This window comes from Candoia aspera, chromosome 1, assembly GCF_035149785.1.
Source record: "Candoia aspera isolate rCanAsp1 chromosome 1, rCanAsp1.hap2, whole genome shotgun sequence".
NCBI lineage: Eukaryota > Metazoa > Chordata > Lepidosauria > Squamata > Boidae > Candoia > Candoia aspera.
In genome coordinates this window covers 150,879,030-150,897,222 of record NC_086153.1, presented here as the reverse complement: position 1 = coordinate 150,897,222, position 18,193 = coordinate 150,879,030, and the positions used below count along the sequence as shown (strand labels likewise).

The 18,193-nt window shown below is 42.4% G+C and overlaps 1 protein-coding gene across 1 annotated transcript; it reads left to right on the top strand.

Moving 5' to 3' along the window:
- Positions 1-381: 381 nt before the first annotated feature.
- Positions 382-13,375, top strand: NPM1 (nucleophosmin 1). Its single transcript, XM_063315789.1, has 11 exons — positions 382-534; positions 1,466-1,545; positions 1,964-2,083; positions 4,696-4,789; positions 4,923-5,020; positions 5,342-5,409; positions 5,998-6,055; positions 9,689-9,787; positions 11,584-11,703; positions 12,146-12,220; positions 13,069-13,375. The coding sequence occupies exons 1-11, from the start codon at positions 477-479 to the stop codon at positions 13,105-13,107; spliced, it is 909 nt and encodes a 302-aa protein (XP_063171859.1). The 5' UTR covers positions 382-476; the 3' UTR covers positions 13,108-13,375.
- Positions 13,376-18,193: the final 4,818 nt, after the last annotated feature.

Sequence of the window (18,193 nt, the reverse complement as noted above, 5' to 3'; positions counted from 1 at the left end):
AAACAACAGAGAGACAGGACAAGAAAACCCAATTTTCCCTATATGGAGATTAAGCCCGTGAATACAAGACATTCTCGAGTCACGAAGAGAAGATTGACACACACTTTGGAATCCCCCCACAGCCCCAGAATTCCTGGTTCCAAAGCATCGCAGTTCGACTTCCAAGAGCGCCTGCGCACATCGACGTACCCAAGCCCCACCCACTTTCCAACCGCGTGAGCCACTCTGACCACGTTGTGAGGCCCCCACGTAAAATCGCGGCAGCTGAGCCGCCAAGGTTACCGTCGCCTCTCGCGAGATTTGCGACCTCATATAGCTGGCCGGGGGAAAAAGGCGGGTTCTTTCCCAGAAGTCGCAGCTCTGCTCGCGGTGTCGGCGCCATCGTGCTGGAGTGTTTTTTCCTCTCTCCCTCCCGAATCTTCGGCAGCTGGGGCGCGTGGAGGAAGCGCTCCAAGGCGCACAGCAGCAGCAGCAGCATGGAGGACAGCGATATGGACAACATGGGCTCCCTGCGCCCGCAGACCTTCCTTTTCGGTAACGGATCGGCCGAGCGCCCCTTCTGCACCGCCTCCCCCCGGCGCCCTCTTCCGCTGCAGGGGCGGCCGGGCGGGAAGGCTGCTTCGCTGGGCCTTCGCACGTGGCTGGGGTTTGGCGGGCGGAGGCGGCCGCCTTGGCGGAGAGAAAGAGGCGTGCGGGCCCTGGAGAAATGCTTTATCTGCTGCTGCTTTCCTCGCCACGTGGCTCAGTTAGGCCGCTTTCCTCTCTGGGTCTCTGTCGCGGCGCCTTTCCATTTTAATTTTGAAACGATGCAGTTGGTTTTGCTCACGCGACACGCCGAGCCTTGGTTTGCCGGCCGAGTTCCTACGGCGCTTGGGGTCGTACGGTAGCCGAGTGCATTGCAGCCCAGCCTGCTGTGCGAATCCTGATACAGTTTATAAAGCCGGATAGTAACGGTTTCTTTTCGCTCCAGGAGGAGTTCTCCTTCGCATCAGTCGTGTCTCTGACACGGTCGTTTTAAATTGGTGCCCCTGAAACAAAGGCTGACCCAGCTGAGAAATTGGCCGAGGAGGGAGGCTAGTTGGGGAATAGTAAGAAACGGTCGCGCCGATGCCAGTATTATATTGGGGATCGGCGGGGGAAGAAAGATGGATGGCCACGTGCTTCCGTAGGTAGGGCGTCATGCATCCTGCAAACTGTAGATGGCAATGTCGTTTTTATGGCCCACAGGCAGAATAAAACGACATTCACTGCTGCTACCTGCAAATTCTAAATTGGTGGCTTACTAAATAAGTCTTGGCATTGTGGAAGATTAACTGCCCCATTTGTTGCAGCTTTGTCTAGGGCTATACACTCTAGGACATTTTTGTATAGGTAAAAGTAATAATTACTTACATTTTATATTTTGGTCTGAAGTGAGATTAAATTTTAGTTTTTATAATTACATGGTTGCAACATGTTTCTGCAGGCTGTGAACTGAAGGGAGATAAGCCATATCACTTTAAAGTGAATGATGAAGAAAACGAGCATCAACTTTCTCTAAGAACGGTAGGTTTTTTTTTCCTTTTCTTGGAAATTTGAAATCTTGAGTTAAGTACTGAGTGTATGCGGGTTAAAGGAGGGACACTGAACATTAATTTCTCAATTGTGGGTGAAGACACTAATTTTATTTGGCAGTTGTAGACCACAACTGCTGTTTGGACATGCTTTCTCGTTGTTTTTAATCACCAACACACAAAGCATCCTCAGATGCATGTAACAAAGTTCTCCCCAGTTATATGCAGTATACAATGCAATATTTAGTTGCTGAATATGTAAGTGGTAATGGTAACATGTGCTCAGTTGATACATATAATTCTATGTGGATAGGTAATAAAACAACGGTACATATTTTAGTACTGATTGCTGTAGGAGGTTCTTGGGAGGTAAATTAACGTCTTTGCAAACATTGTACTTTGTAATGCAGGTTAGTTTAGGAGCTGGTGCTAAAGATGAATTACATACTGTTGAAGCAGAAGCGTTGGACTATGAAGGCAACCAGATAAAAGTCACACTGGCATCCTTGAAGATGTCAGTTCAGCCTACGGTAAGAATATTTCTTGTCTAGTTAGATGAGTAGCAAGAATGGCAAGCACTGTAAAATTGCCATTTCTGGCACTGATTGCACTCTAGCATTATGAGAATTTTAAACTGCTTTAAGTACGTTGCTTTCTTCGCATGTAGCCATTATGGGAACCCTGACTGGATAACGATTGAATTCCAGTGTCTGTGTGTACTTACATACTGTTTTTCAATAAAGTTCTTCTAAAATAGTTTGCATAATGCATCTTAAAAACATGTTCCAATTATTTATTGTTTTAGTAGTTGTGGATCCTAGAAGAAGATCCCTTATCTTCTCTTAACTGCCCCATAATCTGATTCTGGCTGTCTTGGCCCCAGTAACAGCTTGTTGCTGCAACCACTTGTCCCACTGAGGTCACATAGTGGAATGTCTAGGTCAGAGCTTCAACAGAGGGAGGAAGTTGGATAGAGTTCTCCTCCTCCTCTGATTATGTCAGCTGACTTGCTCTACCCTTAGCAGTGTTGTTCTCAATAGTTTGAAGGATTCCCCAAACAAGAGATTTGGGGGATGGAAGGAAAACCTTCGTACTTTAGAACAAAGTAGCTGTCTTGAAATGTAACCCAACAGTTTTTTAAAGATTTTTTTATCCCACCTTTATTATTTTTATAAATAACTCAAGGCGGCGAACTTAGCTAATACTACTTCCCCCTCCTATTTTCCCCACAACAGCAACCCTGTGAGGTGAGTTGGGCTGAGAGAGAGGGACTGGCCCAAAGTCACCCAGCCGGCTTTCATGCCCAAGGTGGGACTAGAACTCTTGGTCTCCTGGTTTCTAGCCCGTTGCCTTAACCACTAGACCAGACTGGCTCTGTTCTCAACATTTTAGCACTATATACATACCAAGCTCAATAAAAGCAGCATATGCTTTGCAGTTCACAAATCTTGATTGGGAACACCTCAGTAAAAACACAGTCCTGGACAGAAATTTATGTTTGCTTTTCAGGTACTAAAATTGTGGCAAAGTTATGTCCCTCAAGTCGTGTGTCAGAAGTGACTGATAACTGGTTACCTACATCCCCTTTGATTCTTCCCTGGTTGTTTTTTTTAAAGGCAAACTGCTGTGGGCACATTCATAAATTCTGATGAATGGAGATGTGGCATCTGAGTAGCCCAACAGCATCACTGTAGGCTTCAATGACTGCTGCTTCTGCATTTTCCTATTCAGCCAGTACTGTGGGAAAGAGCCAGGTTTGGAAAAGGCCAATCAAACAAAAGCTCAAAAAGGCTTTCTTTTATGACAAACTTATTTTGCTCGAAGTTTGTGATCAGAGTTATCTTTATGTGCTTGGTTTGAATAGTGCAGTGTGGATGTTTTGAGCACATTTTTGTGTTTAAAATGAAAATGTTAGGATATACATGCACGGTTCACTAAAGGACAAAGGTTTGGGGGCCAGCCTGATCACAAGGACCATGTTCTAGTGCAGGGATTCTCAACCAGGGTTCCGCAAGAGGTCACTAGGGGTTCCCTGGGAGATCATGATTTATTTAAAAAAATAGTTCAAATTCGGGCAACTTCACATTAAAGAGGTGAGTTTCGTTCTTCATTTTTAGTTGAAGAACACTGTTAGTGCATATATACAGGCCTACCCATGAAACGAATATAACAATTTCGTAACTTCTGGCCTGTATTTGAGCCTGAATGTTCAGGGGTTCCCCAAGGCCTGAAAAATATTCCAAGGGTTCCTCCACGGTTGAAAGTTTGAGAAAGGTTGCAGTCTAACCCATTTTGTGGTTTCTTTAGATTATATGAACCCGGGAGGCTGATACTGAGAATGTCATTCTCTGGATTTCAGCCTCCTGATTGCCAGCAGGGGGAGCACCCCTGCTGGGCTGTGTAGGGTGGGAAGATACTCCCTGGAGAAGGCAGTCCCAGAGGGAACAAGCATATGGAGGGGTTACTAAGGAGTCTCCAGCACCTTGAATTGGGCCCAGAAGCCTGCTGGCAGCTGGTGAAGCTCGTATGGTACAAAGCAGGTGCTATTCTGCTGAACTCGCTAGGGCTGCAAATAGGTAACTGCTTGATGGAATGTGACGGTGACCTTGGAGAACAGCGGGAAGAGATGCTGCCTTGGGAACCATCAGATAAAAGGAAAGGGAGCCGGAGAGAGGGTGACGGTCTAAAGAAGAAACTTAAGACCGCCCTGACCACTCAAGTGATAAATAGGGAGGGCAGGAGGTTTGTACTTTCAGACTTGCCAGATTCTGTTAATGTAGCCTTGCAGTAAAGTAGAATTAGTTCATCTAGTCGTGTTTCCTGTCTGGTTTAGCTGGAAGGGGTGACAGCTGCCTTTTGGGTCCCCTGCAGCTTCCAGGTCTTCAAGGGCACCCCTACTTAAACTGAATTAGTGTTTGTATTTCTTTTTCTTTCTTGGGAAAGAATCCTTATTTTTTTTCTCTCCCCCTGGTTAGCTGTCATAGTTGAGCAGAGGATCCCTAGTCAGTCGGATTGCAGTCTTCAGCTTTGTCTGGAAATAATACCAAACTCCTTCAGCCCATTTTGGTTTGAGTTCTGGTTGATGATGTCTCTGCCTTCCACATTTTTTCATTTCAGCTGTACTTTCTATTTTCCCCTTAAGGTTTCATTAGGCGGCTTTGAAATTATGCCTCCTCTAATTCTGAGATTGAAAAGTGGCTCAGGACCCGTTTATGTCAGTGGACAACACCTTGTAGGTATGAAAGTTTATAACGTTCTGTGCTTTAATTTGGGTTGTTACTTCCATTCAGCTTGCCAAGGTAAACTCGGCTTCAGTTTTGTCTTAATGGTTGGGAAGTATTGTTGGGTTTACTCTATCTTCTGTAACAGCTTTAGAGGAAGAACCGGAATCTGAAGATGAAGAGGATAAAGCACAACAAAATATGGCCAAAAGACCTGCAGGTGTGACCTTGGCTAAAGTTCCCCAGGTGAGCTTCACATGGAGTGCATTATTTTGACCTGTACTCCAGGATATTAGGAATATGCCTTTGCTGTAAATTTACCCGCACCAACCCTAGTTACTTTAGTTGGCAGAAGAAAATTATTAAAATGCTTTGGGAATCAAACCTATGAATACTGAATTTTCTGAATAGATGGTTGAGCTGCTTCTGGTGTGACGTGTAAAAGAAACAGATTAACTATTTTCCTAATTCGATTGGCATCCTGGATAATCTTTATATTGGGAGACGTAAAAATAGAATGGAATATGGGTATGCGTGTTCTCCTAACTTCCATTTGTTCTTTCAAAGAAAAAAGCAAGGATGGCAGACAAGGGTGGTGATGATGATGAAGATGATGAAGAAGATGATGAAGAAGAGTATGTTACGTTTGAAATAATCTATTGTGTTTAAATAAATAGCCTGGGCAGGAAGTACAACTGAAAAATATTTCTCTAAAAGTTGTTAAATCTATTTTGGATACTTATTTTAGGGACTAGATCATTTTTTTAAATAGTGCCTGTATCACATACCTGAATTCTACATTTGGTTAGATAATGGGTAGAAGTGTGATTTTTATCAGGGAATCTAAATTTTCATGCTTTAAATCGTAAGGAAAATTTCACATGATTAGTCCTGCTGCTGTCTTCTGTGAAACTTCCATTAGACTGGGATACCACAACCCTCATCAAGTTCTAGCTCACATTAAGTTGCTGTTTTCTCATCTTGCTCTAATAGGAGCATCTCTTGTGGGCATAGGGGTCAAAAAAGTCAAGATGGCAGGTGAAGCCATGAGATCAGCCCTTAAATGTGTGTCGTGTACACACAAAGAAGTGGGGCGGCTGCACTATGCCTGCCATCTTGGCTCTTTCCCACCCTGTGCTCCACTGTAGAATTGGGTTTGGGATATCAAATTTATTAGACTTGACAGGCTTGAGGAATTTACATATGCTGAATTTTGATTGCAGTGATGATGAAGATGAGGACGAAGAGGATGAGGAGGAAGATAAGATTCCACAGAAGAAGGCAAGTTTTTCCTACTCACACTGCTTCATTGTATTTGGCTTCGTAGTGAGAGATGAAAGTGGACTTAAGGTATATGTAACTGTCATGAGTAAGGATGGCAAGCAGCGGGCTCCCATCCAGACTGTCAAGCGCATGCGTAGCACTGAGGAATTGTTCAGCCATTCAAAGAGACACAGATCGGGACCGCCTTAACCCTTGGGGGTTATATGTCTGGGTTTTTCCCACGCTTCTTCAGTTTGTTAGGATTCCTGTTAAGTACTAGCAATAAATATTAGAGACCAGTTCATTGTCTCAGCGTGTTTCCTGGCTGTTAGGGCAGTAACTGACTGAGTTTAAAGGATTCAAAGGGGATTGTTGGAAGCTGCAAATGCAGGCAGAATCATGCAGTCCTGTGCTGAATATTTGAATTCCTGCTTTTAAAAACCTATTTAGGATGGGCAGCCTGCATCATTAGAATCTGGAAGTTTTACACATCGTGTTGCTTTTGACCCCAAAATGAAACTCTGTAGTCCACATGCAGAGCATTATTCTCCTGCCTTCTCCCCACTGTTGTGGGTACCGGTGGGCCTGGTTCGTGGTAGCTGTTTGTCTCCTCTCTCCCCAGAAAGTGCATTTGCTTATTTTCTTTTTCATGCCTTCTCACATTGCATTGCTTATTGAATGCTAAGGTGCTGCTCTGAAGAGTGAACAGCATATACTTGTTGGATGTCAGTATTGATACCATTCAGCTGGCACAGTAGGGTATTTATTCCACCTGTTCCCTGTATGCTTGACTATATTCTCTGTGAAGGAAAACTGTACTTGGTTGCACTTAAAGAAGGTAAAAGGGTCTCTGAACTGGAATAACTTTCTGTGAATTATTAGATAGAAAGAGGAAGGTGTTTCTCTTACCTGATCTTCAGAAGTAAAATTTTAAGTTGAAAAATTAAAAAGGGTGGCAACTGAGCTGTTCCAGATTGTATTGGTTAAGGAAGTACTTGGAATAGAATGTAAAAGAATCTGCTTTCAAATTGAGAAATACTTCGTAAGGCTAAATTAAAATTTTTCTGCATTTGGTTCAATTAATAGTTTATTGCAGTTATCTAAATGTTCCTGGAGACAGCATCACTAGGTGGAGCTATAGCTTAAAATAACAGCCTCATTTTCTTAGAAGACAAGCAAGAATAGTTCTAAAACAGCAGTTTACATTCCATATACAGTTGCAATCGAAATCATTCAACCCCCATTGCAAATCAGGTTGATTGTCAAAATGTGCAGACTTTCAGCTGTTTGCCATGAACAAATCAAACAAAAGCAATTGAAATAGCTCAACACAACTTCAAGTGGTGTCCCCAAAGTCAACTGAAAATGCAACTTACAATGACTTCTCCAGTCTCAAAATTATTCAACCCCCTGAATAGAATTCGTCACAACAGCACTCATACAGCATGCAAAACAGGTGTTGTCTCAAGCACACCTGATGCAACTAATCAAGGGCTTCACTAGTTGCACCAGGTGTGCTTGAGCTGGAACACATGAAATACCTGAAGTGACCGGGGGTCTGTTGAGTGTCACGTTTGACTGCATGTTAGAAATACAGTATGGCTAAGTCAAAAGACTGGTCCAAAAAGGTAAGAGAAGAGATCATCGCCCTTCACAAACAAGGAACAGGATACAAAAAGATAGCAAAGGCACCAAATGTTCCTAGAGATACCGTTGGAAGCATAATTCGCAAGTTCAAAGTCAAAGGAACAGTAGTGACACTACCTGGACGGGGCAGGAAAAGGAAGCTGTTGATGGCTGCAACCAGATTTCTGAGAATGCAGGTGGAGAGAAACCCTCGAGTGACTGCAAAAGCCCTGCAGCAAGACTTGGTGGCAACAGGCACTGAGGCTTCAGTGAGCACAGTAAGGCGCGTACTAAACACAGAAGGTTCCCATGCCAGAACTCCAAGACGTACATCACTACTGACCCGAAAGCACAAGAAAAGTCAGCTCCAATATGGTCAAAATCATATAAATAAGCCACAGAAGTGATGGGATTCTATTCTGTGGAGCGACGAAACAAAACTGGAACTTTTCGGCCCGATCAGCGGTATGTCTGGAGGAAGAAGAATGAAGCATACGCTGAAAAGAGCACTCTGCCTACAGTTAAGCATGGTGGTGGCTCAGTGATGCTCTGGGGCTGCTTTGCATCCTCTGGCACTGGAAACCTGCAGCGTGTGGACAGCAAGATGGATTCACTGAAGTATCAGGAAATCCTAGGAGAAAACGTCATGCCGTCCGTAAGGAAGCTGAAGCTTGGGCGTCATTGGACCTTCCAACAGGACAATGATCCCAAGCATACCTCAAATTCCACTAAGGCTTGGATGCAGAAGAAGTCCTGGAAGATTCTACAGTCATCTGACTTGAACCCCATAGAAAATCTCTGGTGGGATATGAAGAAGGCGGTTGGAGCACGCAAACCCAAGAATATTACTGAACTGGAGGCCGTTGCTCATGAGGAATGGGCTAAGATTCCTCAGACACCCTGCCAGAAGCTGGTGTCTGGCTATGCATCTCGTTTGCAGCAGGTCATAACAGCAGAAGGGTGCTCTACTAAGTCCTGAAGATGCTTGCCATAAAGGGGTTGAATAATTTTGAGACTGGAGAAGTCATGATAAGTTGCATTTTCAGTTGATTTTGGGGACACCACTTGAAGCATTTGTTGTGTTGAGCTATTTCAATTGCTTTTGTTTGATTTGTCCATTGCAAACAGCTGAAAGTGTACATTTTGACAATCAACCTGATTTGCAATGGGGGTTGAATAATTTCAATTACAACTGTAGACAAATGAAAAGTGAAAGGTCCCCTGTGCAAGCACCGAGTTATGTCTGACCCTTTGGAGGGACGCCACTTTCGCGATGTTTTCTTGGCAGACTATAGCAGGGTGGTTTGCCATTCCCAGTCACCTTCCCCAGCAAGCTGGGTACTCATTTTACCGATCTTGGAAGGATGGAAGGCTGAGTCGACCTGAGCTGGCTACCCGAGAATCTAGCTTCTGCTGGGATTGAACTTGGGTCGTGAGGAGAATTTCAGTTGCAATACTGCCGCCTACCGCTCTGTGCTACACAAGATGGTGGAAATAAGTAAATATTAAGACATGGCTTCCGTTTTGAGTATATGACTCTTACAGGTCCAATTATTTTTGGTTGACCGCAACATTTTTTCAGACAATTAATTACGTGTGCTATATAGATAAACAAATGCTCTGTAAACCAAATTGCACAAGCAGTCTATGTTAAAACTAAACTGATTTAAAGCCCCCCCCCCCAATTCCATTGGGCAGAAAATGTCTTAAAAGGATGATGCCAGATGAATTTTGCTCAAGACTGGAAAATAAGCATTCAGTCTGCATATGGTACTGCTACTATTTGGCTGGACTCCGCTGCAGCACTGAACTTTACATTTTCATTTCTGTAACAGCTGATAGTTAAGCCTTTGTAGTAGTGGCAGATTGTAGATTTTGACTTCAGTTTTCATCAGTCCCAGCCAACATGGACAAAAACATGGGTTGTGGAAGTTGTCCAGAACTTCTGGCAAGTAATAGTTGGTTTAGTCTCTTTCTTGAGTATCTATATTAAAATGAAGCTACTAACATTTACTCTACTTTTAGCCTGCCAGAGATTGTTCTGTGAAGAAGACACCAAAATCAAAACAGAATGGGAAAGATTCTAAGTTGGCAACACCAAAGTTGACAACATCCAAATTGAAAGTGAGTATGTAGATCAATTTCATCATTGGCTATCATAAATTTAGAAAATTAGAAGTAGCGCTAATCTAGGTTTTTAATATCTGATTAAAATATAATACCTGGGTATTACAGGAATTAAAATTAGAACCTGCATGTATTGATGAATTGCCAAGTTACGCCACTTCTTTGTGCCCACTTTAAGGGATTAATGTATATTACAGAGACTAAGTTACACCATAAAAGATCATGAACAGAACAGACTTCCCCTTCAGAACAAGTTATCAGTTACTTAGAGATTTTGTAAGCTACCTAGTATCTTATAAAGGATGTGGGATAAATGCCTCTCCTCTCTCAGCAAGGAAAAGGTATTCTTAAAAACACAGAATGCTCAAAAGATTTTCACCCTGTCAATTATCACAAAATAAAAGCTAATAGCACTGGATGAATAATTGGGAGAAGTACAGGTAGACCTTGCTTAATGACTGCCCTGTTTAGCGACTGTTCAAAGTTACAACGGTACTGAAAAAGTAACTTTATGACCAACCATTGCATCATCCTTGGTGTCACGTGATTGTCATTTGCATGCTTCACAGCCGGCTTCCAACAAGCAGAGTCAACGGAGAAGCCAGCAGTAAAATTGCAAGTCACGGTCACGTGATGTCTTGCTTAACGACTGTGGGTGTTTCACTTAAAGATGGCTTAATACGGTGGCTTGCTTTACAATGGAAGTGGATGTTGTAAGTCTGGGGTGGTCATGTGATGTTTTGCTTAATGGCCACATTGCTTAGAGACAGAGTTGCCAGTCCCAATTGTGTTTGTTAAGAGAGGACTACCTGTAAATGAACTGGCTGAAGCAGCACAGAAGTCCAAATCAATAAAGGTAGAATGGGGTGCAAGGCAAAGACTTCTCCGTAGGCTGCATCCTTGTACAATCATCTGCAGTCTTGGTTCCCTAGGTAAAGGTAAAGGTTTCCCTTGTAAAGTCCAGTCGTGTCCGACTCTAGGGGGCGGTGCTCATCTCCGTTTCAAAGCCTTGGAGCCGGCGTTGTCCATAGGACACTTCCGGGTCATGTGGCCAGTATGACTCACGGAACGCCGTTACCTTCCTGCCGTAGCGGTACCAATTAATCTACTCACATTTGCATGTTTTCGAACTGCTTGGTGTGCAGAAGCTGGGACGAGCAACGGGAGCTCACCCCGCCGCGCGGTTTCGAACCGCCGACCTTCCGATCGACAGCTCAGCGGTTTAACCCGCAGCGCCACCGCGTCCCATTCTGGTTCCCTAGACTCTGACACAATCCCATCATCCTTGCAGAAGTGGATGGATGAAGCAATAGCCTCTGTACTGTGGATAGAATAATCTGAAAAAAGTTGTGACAAAGACAAATGCTTAATAGTATTGGATATTATTTACGATGAGGTTCTTACTTGCATCTACTAAAGCTGAGTTAAAAATTTAAAAGACATACTTACTAAACAGACAAAAAGGTTTACTGGAGGGTTAGAAGCACATACTTAAAATGTAGTCTTTTAGAAAATACATTCCATTATTTATATAAAACTACTGAGGTTAATAGCAAGCAAGTGCCGCTTGCTATTACTTGTCCAGGCGGCATAGTGGCCCAAGATTTTTCCCTTCCTACCTTTCATCTGCTTGTTTTCCCTCCATTAATATAACCTGAGGCTTAGATAGAACCTGGGCATCAGTCATAATCTCATCAATATAGTTGTGTAAAGGTGCTAGAATGTCAATTGTCACTCATCAAATTTTTTGTTTTGTTGCTGAGGGATTTTAACCCTAGTTTGGTACATTTCAGACTCCAGAATCCCAGAAAGAGAAGGCACCAGAGACTCCCAAAACACCACGGCCTGTAAAAGCACCAAAACAATTCTCTATAGAGGAGATAAAAGCAAAAATGCAGATAACCATGGAAAAGGTAATTTTATCATACTGAATAGCTGTGGCTGTGGTAGAGTGTGTTTTTAATATAGAAAACTTGTGCTTGATTGTAGAGCTCATAGTAGTGGTGAGGAGATAAATCTTGTGCTTTTATTATTTTTGTGTTTTCACACTAGAGGGACACCTGCCTCCTCAGCGTTTCCTTCATGCATTCTTCCAGGCATACAGCATTAGACATCTCAATGGAAGAATTAGATTTTTGCTCCTGCCAATTGTAATTTTAGCTTGCAATCTCCATGTAATGTGTTTTACCATGTGAATTGCAGTTCCATGGGTCTTTGTTGACAGTTGCAAGAATTCTCTCGGGTATTTGCATGTGAATCAGTTGTATCTTAAATTAACTTAATTTGTAGCATGTACTATAGATTTTGTAGTTCATTGTTTTAATGTTGTATTTGTCTGTTTTCTTTATTCAATAGGGAATAAATCTTCCTAAGTTAGAAGCCAAGTTTGCAAATTACATTAAGAGTTGTTATAAGACAGAGGACCCGAAGGTAATGGAACTTAATTATATCTTGATAAAATCACTTAAATTGACAGAATAGTACTATTCTTCCAGTCATTACAATGAAAAACCACAACAAGAGGTTTTTCTAGTGGTGATTATGGAGAATGTTCACATTTTTCTCCATTCAGGGGGTTATTGAGCCCTTTCACTAAGCCCGTAGGGCTCCTCAATACCATTTTTGATCAAATAATGTTTGTTTTGCAGCTGAGCATTGCTGGATGTGCTTGCCTGCCCTTTTGTTCCTGTTTCTAGATTAAAACTCTTTTGTAGCCTTTGGCTGCCCCCCCCCCCAGTCAAACAGCACGTGAGAGAACATGCTAAGAAGTGATGTCAGGAACAAGTCTATTGTGTTAGATCTGTAAATCTTAATTTTCATGATCCAAATTTCTGAAACAGTGTTTTTCTTTTCCCCAGCAATTCAGACCTGTCAAGGGGGGTTGTGGTGGAGAGTGAAGTTGTGGCTATTTAAAGGAGAATATTTGAAAGTTTTGATTAAGTTAGCTGAGTTAATTGCTGAGACACACCCTTCCTTTACTTTCTTTTACTATGCTTTGTAAGCTGTGAATGGGGAAATACACTGAATAATAATTTTTGTGACCTGAGTGGAGCATTTGGTAAATGTTTTTCAAAATGAGCAGAGACTTGGAATTCCCGCACATGCATCTCTATTAAACCTGCAACTGGAGAACTTTTAAGTATATTCTGTACCCATAAATATTTTTGAAGGCGTTATATCTACTAAATACATGATTATTTACAAGTTTTATGCTGTTGTAAGACTACGAGTTTCGGCAGAAGATTTAGATAAGCTAACTTCCTTGTGTATGTTTCTAGGTGGTTCAAGAGCTCTGGCAGTGGAGGCAGTCTCTGTAAGCAAGAAGTTAAATGGCTCCTTTTTAAATTACAGTCCTATGTGTTTAACCATTAATACCTGGCTGAAGCTTTCTCCAGAATCTGATTAATGTTGTCCAGATTGTTTTGGCAAGAATGTGTGGTCCACAATGCCTGTTCAGTTTTTAATACCAGGACTCCGCCCTTTTCATTTAAAATATGTATGGAATGTTTTGATAATGCATAGTAGTGGTGATCTGGGAGTGGGAAGACTAAATGTAAATGTGAAAATAAAAATTTAGTATTTTAAGTAGTTTTGCTGCTTTGTTATGGGAAGAGAGCATTCCTGTATGAGTTATACTACAGTCGTGAACCAGATCATTTGACATTTGCCCAAGGACCCATGTTATGGAATTTCTTGCAGAATGCTCACTTTTCCACCAACCCATTTATGTAGTAGTGTTTTCCAGTGTTTCTAATTACTGCTTTTTAAAAAGCTTTTTTAATGTGAGTTAGAGCAGTACACATGGTACATACTAAGTCAAATTGTGCTCCTACACATAACGGATTTGAGCTGCCCTTTTCTCTCTTTCTGCTGGATGTCATTTGAGGAGTATATCTTCTTTGTTTCCACTATAGTCAGCTCTGCCTGGCTTCACATTAGGGATGTGCACAAAGCAGAAAATGTGCTTTGTTCAGTGCATGGAACAAATGCATTTTCCTTGGAAGTTTGGCTGGAGCATCCCAGGCAGATCATGGTCTCACAAAGGTGAAACCGGAATAATTTAGGTTTTCCTAGTTTGGGCTGAGGCAAATCCAGAGGAGCCTTCAGGGCCAAGAAGGGCAAGGTTGGTGCACCTTGTCCTTTTCTTCCCCCATCATAACCACTGGCTTGGTTGCTGATCTTCCTATGTTCACCTGACAGGCCCCTCAGCTGCACCCACCCAGCAAGCTCCCCCCCCCCCCCCCCATGCACTGTCAGCCTTCTACCTGTGGCCTCATCCCTAGAAGCTTTCTGGGTGACTGGGCTAGTCAGTCTCTCAACACAGCTTGCCTTATAGGGTGGTGGTTGTTGGGAGTGATGGGAGCTTGAAGTGCACCACACTGTCGTGTGTATCTGAATAAAAGGGATAAAAGAAGTGCTGGAGCTTGTGTTTTAGGTCCATGTGTAGGGAGTGAATACATGTTTCAAAGTTCGTGCACCACCTCATACTGAGGTCTGTGAAATGTTTTGTACAAAGGGTGGTGGCAAGATTGAGTGGGTTGGTAGGATATGCCACATGGAGCTGCTGAAGGCCTAGAAGAGAGTGGGCACCAGCATTGCTAGATTTGCTTTTTCTGGGATCTGGGACAACCAATGCATCCCAGATTTCATCTTGCTGGACTTCAGTGAATAGTCCAATAGAACCTCCAGAACACAATGTTTGGTTCTAGCTTCCAAACAAAACATTTTCTGCATGGAATTAAAAGAAGAAAAATGACCTGCCATTGCAATTTTATTTCAATGCTTTTGTTGCACTGAGATACACAGCAATATGCCTCTCGCTAGACTTAGAAGCCATTACGTATTTTCTTCAAAATACATTGATTAGCACTGAAACCAAATGATGTGTCAGCTTTGAACGTATTTCAGGAACTTCACAAAATCAGCTGCTGCCACAGTCTTGGAGAATTGGCCAAGATCTACGTTAAAGCTGCCTTCACCCTTGTGTCCATTTGGGTGGTCATGCACATACCCTGAAGTGCATTTATGAAATTTGTTGGACTGAACTAGTGGTCTCTAAAACTTGCACCCCTCCATGTGTCCTTGGGGGAGAGAGTCCCAGTTGTCTCCAATTTTGCTTTGGATTTTCCTGTTCCTGTTACTTCCTACCCTTCCTTTCAATCTCAGATATGCAGATGATACCACTTTGATGGCTGAAAGCGAAGAGGAACTGAGGAACCTTATGATGAAGGTGAAAGAAGAAAGTGCAAAAGCTGGCTTGCAGCTAAACCTCAAAAACAAGATTATGGCAACCAGCTTGATTGATAACTGGCAAATAGAGGGAGAAAATGTAGAAGCAGTGAAAGACTTTGTATTTCTAGGTGCGAAGATTACTGCAGATGCTGACTGCAGTCAGGAAATCAGAAGACGCTTAATCCTTGGGAGAAGAGCAATGACAAATCTTGATAAAATAGTTAAGAGCAGAGACATCACACTGACAACAAAGGTCCGCATAGTTAAAGCAATGGTGTTCCCCGTAGTAACATATGGCTGCGAGAGCTGGACCATAAGGAAGGCTGAGAGAAGGAAGATCGATGCTTTTGAACTGTGGTGTTGGAGGGAAATTCTGAGAGTGCCTTGGACCGCAAGAAGATCAAACCAGTCCATCCTCCAGGAAATAAAGCCAGACTGCTCACTCGGAATGATATTAAAGGCAAAACTGAAATACTTTGGCCACATAATGAGAAGACAGGACACCCTGGAGAAGATGCTGATGCTAGGGAGAGTGGAGGGCAAAAGGAAGAGGGGCCGACCAAGGGCAAGGTGGATGGATGATATTCTAGAGGTGACGGACTCGTCCCTGGGGGAGCTGGGGGTGTTGACGACCGACAGGAAGCTCTGGCGTGGGCTGGTCCATGAAGTCACGAAGAGTCGGAAGCGACTAAACGAACAACAACACCCTTCCTTTAAGAATAGTACAAGGTCTGTTATTGCCAAGCCTTCAGATCATTACCCTAGTTTGGTTTACTGTTTGTCCTTGGTTCTTTTCATGCCAGCTAAACACTCTGCAAAGTCACATCACAACCAGGAACCACAGTGTGACTTTCACAGTGACATTTGAGCAAGTTTTTAAATGAGGCAGGTCTGGTTTAGCATTATGATTGGTTGATATTGAAGCCAAGGTTTAGAAATCCATGGTTTAAAGCTGTTGTACAATAACAGTTTGTTAGGATGCAATAAAAATCCTAGACTTGGTTGGTTATTTACAGGGGTATGTAACAGGTCCTATGGATGGAACCGGCAGCTCTAGCTGGAACACACCTGCATATTTGGTCTGGATATGGGTCACCCGGAACATGCATGTTCCATCAGAGATACTCAGCATGACAAAGGGAAGGTTATCTGAGGCAATGTGACATACCGTGCCTGGTAGCTAAATGGAAGGAAAGGAAAGGACAGGAGGATCAAGAAGGGGTTGACTGGGCTGGCATGCTGGCTATGAGTGGTTGTGATGATGTTTGGGTGTACTGGTTGGGTATGTACTGCAAGGGCAGCACCCAGCTAAGGTGGGGTTAAGGAAAGAGACATGGAAGATTGGGAGAGAGTCCGGGGTCCATGCCATGTAGAGGAAGAGAGGACAGACACATGAGGTGCAATAGCCTTGCCCTCCACCTTCTAGCTAAACTGAGAGCATCCAAGATTTACTACGTTTCAGTTTGTAAAGATCTCAAACCACCAGGCATGATCTGAATTGTATGTGCTGAGGATTTGTACTAATTTATCTAGAAGGTATTAGCTTAGGGCCTAGATCCTTGTCTGATTTATGTATGTCTTGAATAAAGAGACCCCATGTGTAAGAATGCTGCTCATTTGTGGTGGAAGATTCCTATCACAATTGTAAATAAGTTTGTGAAGACTTTGCTTAGATTCTTCTTAGCCCATGAGTCTTCCTGATTTTCCAGAATAAAACTCCCATCCCTTTAAAAGCCAGTATTGGCTTCTCCATCTTTTCTTCCCTTTCTGCAAGTTATTTGAAGTAAAGATGGCCCAATTAAAGATAATTTCAACAAATCAGGTAGTTAACTATCATGATAAAACAGAAGCCCTGAGGATGTTTAGATATGCTCAGAGATTCCTTTGCCTTACTTTCCAGGATCCTGTGTGATCCGGTTTGCTGTGGTGGAATTTTACCTGTCCTTTGTTTCCCACAAGTTTCCTGATATTAAAAAAAAAATCAGCTCTGTTATATTGAATTAAAGAATTATGTTGGCCATTGTCCCAAAGAACTTAAGTCTTAAATTCTGCACAAATGATTAAATGGTTGGAATAAATCCTTTCTTAAACGTTTTCTTAGAGAATACTGCCAAGAAAAAAAAACATAGTTCTTCAAGTATTATTTGAGATTATCATGTATTTTCAAAGGTGGTAGAAAAATTAACAGGTCTGTACAAACACTGCATCATTCATGTCCTCTGTCAACAATATGCATGATCTCCTGTCTCGAGAATTATGACAAACAATTTTTGGGAACAAAGCAGTCTCAAAAGAATGAAACGGACTGCGGGGATAAAGAAAACTTGCAATGCAATGCTGCTTAAGGTACGTTTGTAACAGGTATGAATATCTTCCATGGAATTCTTTGGAAAGCAGTTTCATGAAGTACACTTAAGCAGGGAATTGAGACTGCTTAATGTTCAGTCCATTTGTGTGCAATTCTCTTGAGATGTTTGAAGTTTGTTAACCTGCAGCCAAAGTAGAATAGGTAATAGATATATACTTACAAGAAATTTTCAAGACCTAATGGAGGAGATGGGGTGACAAGCAGATCTAAGACATGTACTCACATGTGTGGGATCTGCTCAAACAAGCCACCATCTGTGGACTAAATTTGAGCTCATCTGTAGGGAAGGTGTTTGATTAAACAGGCACCTTCATAATAGTTCACATACGTGGTTAAATAGTTCACATAATCTAATGCCTGTTGCTTTGAAAGGAAACTGATGCTTTCTGTGATGATATGAGGACAAGAAATCATTCTAGAAACACTTGTTGACAAATTAATGTGACAAATGTGTAGCTATTGCAGTTATGCATTCTTAGCTCATGATTAGCTGGTCATTCTTAAAAACTGCTCACAGCTCTTATATCTCACTGCTAATTTCTGAATCTCCCATTCATACTGCTCCCTTATTTGCAGTATGATTTGTATTGACAAACTATTCCTAATTAACTTGAATAAATTCATAATTAGGGACAAACAAAACATAGCAATGTGAAGTACACCTCTTCACAGTTTGCCAGCCAATACGCCCTCTGCCAGTTTTTGGTTTTCTATTTTTCCTCTTTTGCATCAAGCCCATAAATACCCTGTTCAGTGAATATCCTCATGGCTTGATATTTAACTCTTGCGGGGTTTCTTCCAAT

Bases quoted from the DNA above. Each gene is read 5' to 3' on its own strand.
- NPM1 (XM_063315789.1), top strand. From the start codon at position 477: ATGGAGGACAGCGATATGGACAACATGGGCTCCCTGCGCCCGCAGACC. The intron at 1,546-1,963 runs GTAGGTTTTTTT...TTTGTAATGCAG, and splicing joins ATCAACTTTCTCTAAGAACG to GTTAGTTTAGGAGCTGGTGC. The intron at 9,788-11,583 runs GTGAGTATGTAG...GGTACATTTCAG, and splicing joins TGACAACATCCAAATTGAAA to ACTCCAGAATCCCAGAAAGA.